Source organism: Melospiza georgiana, chromosome 10 (assembly GCF_028018845.1).
Source record: "Melospiza georgiana isolate bMelGeo1 chromosome 10, bMelGeo1.pri, whole genome shotgun sequence".
NCBI lineage: Eukaryota > Metazoa > Chordata > Aves > Passeriformes > Passerellidae > Melospiza > Melospiza georgiana.
In genome coordinates this window covers 8641682-8652319 of record NC_080439.1, presented here as the reverse complement: position 1 = coordinate 8652319, position 10638 = coordinate 8641682, and the positions used below count along the sequence as shown (strand labels likewise).

Sequence of the window (10638 nt, the reverse complement as noted above, 5' to 3'; positions counted from 1 at the left end):
GTTGGAAATCATGGTGCAATTAAGAATCTATGACATAATTGCTAGCAAAGAAACAGATGTGCCACACAACTGGAGCACTGCAATGAGGGCTACAAGATTTCAGAAGACAGGATGGGAAGGAGGGACAGGGGTGTTGGACTCTCCTAAGGAAGGGACAGGTAGTGAAGAGCTGCCTCTGAGTAACAGCCATGAACAGGCTGAGAGCCTGTGCGTAAAAATCAAGAACAGGACCACCAAAAGACGTCCTTTGGCATCTGCTACAGGCTGCCCAGTCAGGGGGGGCTGCTGATAACAGCTGCCTTGCTTCAGATATATTGGCAAACTTGGTGTATCTTCACGTCCTGCATCCAAGTTGTTTATGAAGATTTGAAGAGCACTGGCCTTAAAATTGAGCTCTTCAGAACCCCACCAGTGACTGGTCACCAGTCTGATGCCACCCCATTCACTATAACCTGACCCATGAGCCTGTTGCTCACACATCCCATGACATTTATCCAGCTGTGTGCTGGACGTTCTGTCCAGAAGAATCCTGGGAGAGACTGTATTGGAAGCTTTACTGAACTCCACATTTTATATCAAGGCTTCCCTAGATCAATTACTTGAGTCACCTTGTCCTTAAAGGAAGTTTCTCAAGCAGAACTTTCCCCTCATGAACTTGTGCTGGCTGTGGCTGATGCCTGCGTTGTCCTTCAGGTATTTTTCCATAACTCTCAGAATAATCTCCATAATTTTACTAGGTACTGAAATGTGACTGACAGGCCTATAGTGCCCAGGATCATTCCTCTAGCTCTTTCAGGGAAAACGTTTGCCAGTTTCCAGTCAAGTGGGATCTCTCAGATTCCCGTGGCCATTCACAAATCATTGAGAGGGGTCTCATGATGATATCCACCAGCTCTTTTGAGTACTCATGGATGAATTCCTATAAAGGGATTCAGCTGGAACACAGATCCTGCACAAGTTTGGGATCGACTAGGAGTTTATCATTCTCACAGCCACGGTCCTCCAGCTCAGGGACCCCTAGAGCCCATCACTGGCGTTGAAAGTTGAAGTGAAGAAGGCATTAAACATCTTTGCCTTGCCTATGTTCCTACTTGTGGGGTGCCCATCCTCATCTAGTAACGAGAAAATGTAAATTCTGGGGTGGCTTTTTCTGTTGACATATTTTTAAAAGAGGGAGTGACTTTTTTACACAGGCGGGTAGGGATGAGAGGAGGAGGGATGGCTTTAAAGTGAAAGAGGGGACACTTACTTTGAATATTAGGATGAAATTCCTCCCTGGGAGCGTGTGGCGGCAGTGGCACAGGTTGGCCGGAGCGGCGGTGGCTGCCCCAGCCCTGGAGCTGTTCCAGCCCGTGTCGGACGGGGCACCCCGGTGGGGTGGGGTGGGGTGGGTGCGGGCCGGGCCCGGCGCGCGGGGACCGTTCGGACGCGGAGTTCCCCCCGAGCCCCAACATTCCCTGAGCCGCGACCCCGCGCGGGCGCTGGGCGGTGCCGCGGCGTTGCCGTTGGCGGCGGCGGCGGGTCCGGGCGAGTCCAGCCGGGCTGCGCTCCCGTACTCGGTACCGGGAGGGACGGACACTCACCGGCACCCCCCCGCACCGGGACGGCCGGCGCGAGGCCCCGCCCCCGCCTTCCCCGCCACCAGGTGGTCCCGCCCCTGCGGCCGGGGCGGCGCTCGAGCCTCTCTCCCACCGGCGGCGGGCACCGCACCGCACCGCACCGCACCGGGACTGCTACCGGCACCGGGACTGCTACCGGCACCGCCACCGGCACCGGCATGAGCGCCGGCGGGCAGCCGGCGGACCCCTGCCCCCGCGGCGGGCCGTGCTCGGCGGGGAGCAGCCCCGTGCCCAGCCCCGCGTCCCCGGCGCCCGAGGAGGTGAGCGGGGCGGCGGGGAGCGGATGGTGGTGGGGGGCGGCTGCGAGCCGGGCATCGGGGGTGCGGGGTGCCCTCCGGAGCGGGGGGATCGCCTGTGTGTGCGCGGAGGGGGGTGGGCTCGTGTGGCTGTGTGTGTGCGGGGGGGTCCCCCCTGTGTGTGTGTGGGGGGGGGGGGAGTCCCTTCTGTGTGTGCGTGTGCTGGGGGGGTCCCCTCAGTGTGTGTGTGAAAGGGGGAGGGGGTCCCCTGTGTGTCCGGGCGGGTCCGCTCTCCGTGGCTGTGTGTGTGTACGGGGGGGTTCGCTCTGCGTGTGTGTGTAGGGACAGGGGTGCCCTCTGTGTGCTGTGTGTGTGTACGGGGGGGTCCCTCGGTGTGGCTGTACGGGGGGGTCCCCTCCGTGTGGCCGTGTGTGCGCGGGGGGGCTGTGGGTCCCTCCGTGTGTGTCTGTGTGTGCTGGGGGGGGTCGTGTGTGGCCGAGGGCCTCGTGGGGGAGTGCTGTGTGCGGGGGGGTGGCGGTGCCGGAGGGGGAAGCTTGGTGTGGAGGGCTGGGGGGGCTCCGTGTGTGTGTGAGTGTCTGTGTGTGCGCGGGGGGGGCGGCTCCGTGTGTGCCCGCGGGGGCTGTGCGTGGGAGAGGAGCCCTCGGGGGGCGGCTGTGGGCACGGGCGGGGGATGCCGCCCTGGGGGGGCTGTGGCGGCACTCGGGGTCCCCATGAGGGGGCCCGGGGCGCTCGGCTGGGCTGGGGGCTGCGGGGGTGCCGGGGTGCCCGTGTGTGTGCAGGGGAGCGGGGGTGCTCCGCGCCGCTCCGGGGGGAGCGGGGGGTCCCGTGCCGGCGCGGTTGCCGCGGGCGCGGGGGTGTCGGTTTGGGGGGCGGGGTCCCCCCCGGCCGGTCGGCCGGGGCAGGACCGGCAGCGCGGCGCCATCTTGGGAGCCATCAGGTGCCCGGCGCGGGGACGGGCGGTGCGGGGGGGGCCGCCACCGACACCCCCTCCCATCCGCGGCCGCCGCCGCGGGGGCAGCGCCGCGGCCCGGCCCCGGCTCCCCCTCCATCGGCCGCGGGGTGCGGGGCTGCCCCGGCGGGGCGCTGGTGCTGCCGGCGGCGCCCGGCCCTCCCACCGCTCCCCCCGTGGGACCGAGCCCCGAGCGCGCCGGGCGCTGCCCCGGGAGCGTCCCCCGTCCCGGAGTCACCGCCCGTAGGTGGGCATGCCGGCATCGGGCCCCGAGCCGCTGATTCAGGCTCCGCCAGCGGCCGCCGGCTCCGGTGTCCCGGCATGTCGTCACGGTGTCGTCGCGTGTGTCCGGCCCTCCCTCCCCCCCCGCCCAGCCCCGCCGCCACCCCGCCCGGGATCGGGGTTTAAAGGGAAGGGCTGCATTTTCCTCGGCAGATGAGGAAGAGTTACAGGAAGGATGGGTGTTTGGGTGACCCCGATATTCTGTGCTTGTAAAACTGCGGGGTGGTCCAGGGCTGCCGCCAGAGCCGGCTGTGATATCGGCTTGGTTGGGATATCCCGGGAGTTTAATCCACTCGTGGTGTTCGTTGCAGCCGCTTCAGAAACGGCGGAGAACTGTGGAGGATTTCAACCAGTTCTGCACCTTCGTTCTGGCCTATGCAGGCTACATCCCCTACCCCGAAGAGGTAAGTGGGCTTGCACAGTGTTCCTCTACAAAGACACTCGTTCTCCTGGTCTCCCTGCCATTAGGAGCTGAGTGCAGACTCAGCTCCTAATCTTTGAGAATCATGGATTGGTTTGGGTTGGAAGGGACCTTAGACATCATCTAGTTTCAACTCCCCTACCATGGGCAGGGGTGCTGCCCACTAGATCAGGTCGCTCAGGGCCCATCCAGTCTGGCCTTGAAGATTGGTTAGACACTGCTGGAGAGTTGTTCTGTCCTTACCCCAAATATCTGTGCCCTGGTCTCCCCTGCTAATCCTTCATCTTCCCCTCTTGCCACTAGTATGTGCCCTGGACCCACGGAGGCAGCATGAGCCCCCAGAACAGCACGGGGAGCACTCAGGACAGCGACAGCTCAACCTCATCTCACTCCTCTGATGGCCACATGCCTATGGACAATAGGAAGAGCAGGAATGCTATGGCCAGGGGGACTGTGGGCAGTGGCCTGCTAATGAGCAGCCCTGCCTTTTCCACCGCCTTCTACAACGTCCGGCCCCAGCAAATCAAACGGAAGAAGCCACCAGCAAAGAAACGCATTTTGGAGCAGGAGGTGAAGAAGAGGGTGCCGCTGAGTGCTTGGAAAGACTTTGGGGCAGAGCAGGACGGGGTGAAGCAGCTGGCTGTGCTGGCAGGACAGCTGTCTCCTGTGAAAGAGGAGCTACTGGAGCCTTCCCTCAACCTGCCTGGGGACCCCCAGCCCAACTCCCTCCTGGAGGAGCCAGTGACGGAGGAGAAGGACTTGATGTATGGAGCACAGGGAACTGAGAAGCCAGCAGATGATCCTCAGCTTAAGGAGCATGACTCCTTCTCTGGAGAGAGGAAAAGCCCTAGTCCCTGTAATACCTTGGACCAAAGCACAGGGGAAGATACAAGCAGAGACGCCTCCCAGCTTAGTGGTAAGTGCCTGGGGGACTGCAGGGGGTCCTGTTGTGCTGCAGCCAGTGCCAGACATTGTCCCTCCCTCAGCTGGAGCCACCCTTGCTGGCCACAGGGAGGGCATGTCTGTAGCCCAAACTTTTCCCAGTAAGAGGAATACTTTTGGGACCTGGGGGACTGAGAAGCAGAGGGCAGGAAGGTGACCAGCCCTTTGGTAGCTCTGTTCTGCAGAGCAAGCCATGCAGACCTGAAACAGGTCTGAAGTGGGGTGTGGGGCTGCCTTACTCATCTGATTTTGATTTTTTTTTTCTTTTTCCTACTTTTGCAACTTTAGCAGTCGAATTCGCAGAAGTTCCAAACACCAAAGCAGAAGGTGAGTGGGGCGCTGTCCCTTTTAACAGCAGTGGAACTGGCTGGTGTGGCCACAGCCAGACCTGCAGCTGCTCAGGCGGTGTCTGACTGGGGTCTCTCTCTCTCTCTCTCCCTGAGCAGATGACGATGCCTGGGATCTGATCACTTGCTTCTGCATGAAGCCCTTCGCAGGGAGGCCCATGATCGAATGTAACGAATGCGCCACCTGGATCCACCTCTCCTGTGCCAAGATCCGCAAATCCAACGTGCCTGACATTTTCATCTGCCAGCGGTGCCGCGATGCCAAGCAGGAGATTCGCCGCTCCAACCGAGCGCGGACAGTGCCCCGCAAGCGCCTCGTTGACTGATGCTCCTGCAGAGCAGGGAGGCCGGGGGTCCCTTCTTAACCTGAAGACTTAGACAATCACTGCACTGGCAGGGGAGGGGCTGGGACACGGGGCCGGACTGTCCCCCTCACACCTCTGGCCCCTGAAAGCTGCCCCGCGTGCTCTCCCCGAGGATCGGATCGGCCACAGAGCTCCGTTATCCCAGAAGTGTGCAGGGGATGGGAGGGTGGTCCAGATGCTCGTCCCTGTGGGTGGTGTGTTAGTGTTTGTGATCTCCTGGGGCCCCACATGCACTAACTGTTGGATCCCACCTCCTCCTCGCAGCCCCTCCAAAGAGCCCTGCCCATGTGCCTTCTGCACTTTCCCTGGGGGATGCAGGCCCCGCTCCTGTCCTGGTGACACTCAGCTCACTCCCTACCTGCCAGTCCCCATGACTATGATTCTTAACTGGGTTCTTTCCTACTTGCACATCTGGTTACTGTGGGACCACAGCTGGGGGCAGGGTGTGGGGCAGCCCCCTGTCACACAGCAGCCCCCAGGCTCGTCCCTGTGCCTCTCTCCTCCTGTGGAAAGCCTGGGCCCCAAAAGTGCTTTATGTTTTTATAGTTAATTTGTATTATAGTTAATTTGTATTATAGTTACTTTGTATTATAGTTAATTTGTATTATAGCGAATTCTGGTCCTTGCCCTGTGGAGTGTGACTGGAGTCTTATGTATATAATAAATACTTTTGCCATAACAGTGGTGGCTTTGGCATAGGTCAGTGACCTTGATTCTCATGTCCCTTGGGGACCCAAGTGCTCCCCTGCTTCTCTTCTGCTGTGGCTGGGAGGGGACCCAGTGTAGGGACACCTCTCAGTCCTGCTACTCCCCCAGGTAAATCTCAAGCTGCAAAAACAACAGGAAACGAGCAGACCAGTGCATCTATGTTTAATTTGGCAATGACCACCTCCCACACTACTGCAGTTTACAGGGATGCTCCATGGGTAGGTTCTCAGGAGGTGCATGGCCTGGGGGACAACCTCTTCAGTAGGAATCATGTACCAGAGCCTGCTGCCATCTCACGGGGAGTGTCGTGGGTTATTCCACAGGAGCAGCAGGTCCAATGGCTCAGGGAGGAAGGGTGTCCTTGTGCCTTTGCTCTGATGCTTAAGGCACATTACTGGCTCAAAAGGAGTGTTTTGCTCTTGGGCTCTGACAAATCTTCCTTGTCTCTGTCTCCACTCTGGAGTGAAGTTAGAAATTAGTCCTGACGGCAACTGAGGTGCCAAAGGTTCCAGTTTTCTCCACAAAATAAGCCTCTAATTCCAACACAGAGATGTCATTGGTTTCATTTGCAGATGCAGACATGTGTCAGCTTCCATCTGGCATGCTGTTGGGAGGTGGGGGATGCAGTGAGGGTGACAGGACAAGAAGGGTCTGGGGTCTGAGTGCTGGCCTGGCTGGGGCAGCAAGAAGGCACTGTTTGTGGGGACCCTTACCAAGCAGGGTCCTGCTGGTACAACTTTACAGTTCCAAGGCTGTAAACGGTTCAGGAACAGCAACTAACTGGGTATAACTTCTATGCTAGGGAACAAAGCTGGAGTTATGCAGCTAAACAAGTATCCAGTCGAGGTGGGCAGGCAGTGGTCTATTCCTCCTTGGCCCACACAGAGCTGCCTGCCTTCTGCTCCAGGTGGGGAATCACTGCCTCCGTGTAAAACTTCTCCAGCTTGGGCACTGTCTTCCCCCAGAACTCCCTGTCAAACTCCACGGGGACCACAGCTGTCTCCTTGTTGGTGTGCACCACAAAGTCAGCCCTCTGCAAGCCAGTGGTTCCCAGCTGGCACTGGACCTGGGTAAAGTAGGGATGATTCTTCTTCAGGACATAGGAATCCCCATCCACCTCCAGGCAGAAGTCCTTGTCCTTGCAGGCCTCACGCACCGTCCTGTTCCTATGCTTGTAGGGACACTTCACCTCCAGCAGCCCCAGGTCCTTCCCTGTGGCTGGATCCTTGATGATCCCATCCGGGCTGGCAGCAAGCCAACTCTTCTCGGGGTGGATGAAGAGGCCGCAGTCCTCCACTTGCACTGGCTTGCCCCCCTTCTGTAACTTCTGCTTGTAGGCCTCCACAGCCACCTTCTCGTTGCGGATCCCCCAGGACATGGCTGGAGTCTGCACCTTGGAGCCAGAGCCCACCACCTCTTTTAGGTACGACTTGGGCACCTCGTCTGTCTTGCTGTTGGCGAACTTGCTGTTGGCAATTTTGGGGGCCACGGAGGCGGTGATGCGGTTCTCCCGCCACTCATACCACTTGGGGTTCTCCCGCTGACCCCGGGTCTCCTTCTCCACCCTCGGGATGTCCTGGCTCTTCACAGGGGGCAGGAACTGGTCACAGGCCTTGCTCAGGTCAGTCCCAGGCTGCTTCTTCTGTGGGTACAGCTCAGTCCTGGCAGGACCAGCGGCTCCCTTGGCATCAGGCGCCTTCTGGGCTGTAGAACTCCTGCTGGGTGCTCTGCTCTTGTCCCCAGCATCTCCTCGGGCTCCGCGGGATGCCGTGGATCTCGGCTGAGCAGAGTCTGCCTTTGTGCCCCGGCCCTGCGTGGGGGTGGCAGCCTTGGCAGCCGGAGTGCTTCGGGACTGGCTCCCCGCAGCCGCGGCCTTGGCCCGGGTGGCTGAAGTGGAAGGCGGGGGCGCAGCGGGAGCAGTTTTGGAGGCGGTTGTGGCCGCTCGGGGGGACGATGTGCCAGCAGCCTCCTTCCTGGGTCTCCCCATTGCTACAGGTCAGAGGATCTTGTACTGCGGAAATGGAATAAAGTTTAATGCAGATCTTCACAACACTTATTTTCCTTTCCTTAGCCCTCCCTGCGCCTGCTCCAGGGCACACCGTGTCCGTGCCAGAACTGCCGCTCCCACACCTTCCCTGGGCTCACGTGTCTCGGTGGAATGGCAGCAGGCCCAGCTGGGGCGCTTGTTCTCACCCCCTTCCGCATCCCAGCCCGGGCCGCCCCGAGGACAGGGCGGGGCACAGCGGAGCCATCCCCGCCGGGAGCGGTGCCCGCAGGAGCCGCTTCTGCCCGGGGACCGGGCGCGTTCCCCGCGGGCCCGTCCGCTCGGCCACAGGGGAGCCGGGAACCCGCAGCACCGCCCCGGGAACTCCGGGCGCGCTCCCCGCCCGCTGCCGCCGCTCTCACCGCTCCGCCGCCGCTCCGGAAGCGCGTCCCGCCTTCCCCACGTGCTGCAGGGCGGCGGCCCGGGGCTGCGGGAGGCGGTGCGGGGCCGGGCCGGGCCGGGCCGGGAGCAGCCGCCGGCCAAGCCCCCGGTCCCCGCTAGAGGGAAGCAGCCGCTCGGCATTGGCGCCGCGGGATGCGCCCCGGCATGCCCGCTCCGCTCCGGCCCAGCATCCCCCCGCCTTCCCCCGCATCGCGCTCCCCGGCACCCCCGGACATTTTACGCCGGGCTGGGGACAAAGCCCGCAGTCCCGTCCGTAGGAGCGGGTCCGAGCCCGGCCCTCGCGTAGCCCATCCCCGCCCGTGCGCAGAGGGCTGAGCCTCCCGCGCTCCGCTGTGAAGGGACAGCTGACCTGGCGCGACCCCGCCGAGCCCCGGTGGCCCAGGCTGATCTGAAGCCGCACGTCCCACCGCGAGCAGACGTTCGGGAGAAGGGCGGAGCCGGAGCGATGCCCACCCGGAGCGATGCCCCCCCGGGGCGATGCCCACCCGGAGCGGCGATACCCACCCGGAGCGGCGATACCCACCCGGAGCGGTGCCCACCGGAGCGGCGATACCCACCGGAGCGGCGATACCCACCCGGAGCGGTGCCCACCGGAGCGGCGATACCCACCGGAGCGGCGATACCCACCGGAGCGGCCGCTGTGCTGCTGTGAGCGGGTTCCGGAGCAGGGGTGGCTCAGCCCCACCCCGAGCCTCGCCGAGGGCTCGGTCCCTGCGAGAAGCAGAGAGAGGCGTCACGGCACGGGAGTTTCGGTTTCTCCGGAGAGGCTGGGGCTGCTGAGCTGCTGCGAACTCGATCCCCCTGGGCCCGCCCCGCGGCTGGGAGCCCCTGTTGTTTTCGCCTGCCGAAAGCAAATCCAGCAGCCACCAATGCGTGGCCTGGGTCTGTGTCAGAGCCAGCCCCACAGGGGATTCCAGCCCCTCCATCCACCTCTGCCAGCATGCCGGGAAGATTTCAGTTGGGCAGGCTGAATGCTGGCAGCATTCCCAGCCCCTCTCCCCAAGGATCCCAGATGTCTCCACCAGCCATCTCTAGCTCTGCTGATGTGTCCTTTCATTCCCCCTCCAGACCCTCTGTAGCTGGGCAGACCAGTGTTACCTGGGTTAAGTCACAGTGTGCCTGATTTTGACCAGAAACACCACTGGCACCTTCCTCCTCCATGGCTGCCCATCCCTAGGAATTTATTTAGTTCTTGTTTATTATGGAGCAGCTAAACAGGACGCCCCTGCCCCTCTCCCTGCAGGCAAGCCTGTGCCATCTTCAGCAAGGTCTGACGAGTTGCAGCTGCATTGGCACAGCTCCTGCCAGCCCGGGTTTTGGGTTATTTCCCAAAATAACTCAACTCACACTACATTCACAGGGTTTGTCAGCTACTCAGGACCTGAGAGGAGCATCTGTAAAATCTCTGCGGTCTGTGCCCCCTCCAGCAAGCCCTATCAATGGGTGATAATTCGGCTCCAGGGAGAGGTGATTTGGGGATAAATACCCAGATCCTGATTGGTCCCTTGGGCTGTGCTGCAGCTGCTGCTGAGGTGTTACTGGGGTGTGAAGGCGCTGAATGGAGCCATTGGGCTGAGCTGGGCCTCTGTGTGCAGAGTTTAACGTGTTTTAGCTCAGCACTCTGCTGAAGAGCAATGCCAAAGTCTCCAGGTCTGTTTGTGTCTGTGATGAGCCGCTGTGGGGAAGCTGAGACAGTGCGGAGCAGGGACACAAACGCCTGGTGCTGCTGGGAGCAGATTGGGATGGAGCCCTTCTGTGTCTCCTGCTGAAGCTGCCAGCACGCAGGGGCGACCCAGCTGTGTCCCCAGCGTTGTCACTCACCTGCTGTCACCCCCGGGCCCGCGTCTGACGCTGGGGGCTGGCCAAGCTCCATCGCCCCGGCTGGTGGCTCTGAACCAGGGCTCGCATTTGGATGCTTTTCCTCGCCTCAGCTTGGCCTAGAAATGATATCTCAGAGAAAAATCAAAGCTTGTGGGTTTTTTTTCCTGAGGCTGGAGTGGCTGTGATGATGGGAGCAGGAGTCCTGTGCACATTGCAGGCTGTGAGGATGTGTTGCGGCGTGTGTGGGGCCTCCAGCAGCTCCCAGAGCTGGTGGCTGTCACGGGGGGATAACACATGGATTAGCATCCTTCTCCTGTGGTCGTAAAGCAGAGGGAAGGGGAGCAGCTGCACACTTCAGCTCTCCTCTGTGCACCGGGAGGGGAAGGGATGTGCCTTGGGGCATCTCACACGGGGGAGGGAATGGCTCAGAGTGCTCTAGCAAGGGCCCTAGGGATGCACAGAGTGCCTCTTGGCCAGATAA

At 61.4% G+C, this 10638-nt stretch overlaps 2 protein-coding genes across 4 annotated transcripts; one reads left to right on the top strand and one right to left on the bottom strand.

Moving 5' to 3' along the window:
- The first annotated feature begins 1777 nt into the window (after window positions 1–1777).
- LOC131087526 (PHD finger protein 13-like) lies at window positions 1778–5849 on the top strand. Its single transcript, XM_058031263.1, has 5 exons — window positions 1778–1879; window positions 3419–3511; window positions 3832–4444; window positions 4759–4797; window positions 4917–5849. Exons 1-5 carry the CDS (start codon window positions 1778–1780, stop codon window positions 5141–5143), a joined length of 1074 nt encoding a protein of 357 aa, XP_057887246.1. The 3' UTR covers window positions 5144–5849.
- A 187-nt stretch (window positions 5850–6036) lies between these two features.
- On the bottom strand, window positions 6037–8755 carry LOC131087508 (uncharacterized). 3 transcript variants are annotated; one of them, XM_058031236.1, is made up of 2 exons: window positions 8686–8755; window positions 6037–7901 (listed from the first exon to the last, which is right to left on the bottom strand). In XM_058031236.1, the coding sequence occupies exon 2, from the start codon at window positions 7875–7877 to the stop codon at window positions 6753–6755; it is 1125 nt and encodes a 374-aa protein (XP_057887219.1). In that variant the 5' UTR covers window positions 7878–7901; window positions 8686–8755; the 3' UTR covers window positions 6037–6752. The 3 variants fall into 3 exon arrangements, with proteins under 3 accessions (XP_057887219.1, XP_057887218.1, XP_057887220.1); XM_058031235.1 differs by lacking the exon at window positions 8686–8755 and adding an exon at window positions 8297–8328; XM_058031237.1 differs by lacking the exon at window positions 8686–8755 and adding an exon at window positions 8036–8081.
- Window positions 8756–10638: the final 1883 nt, after the last annotated feature.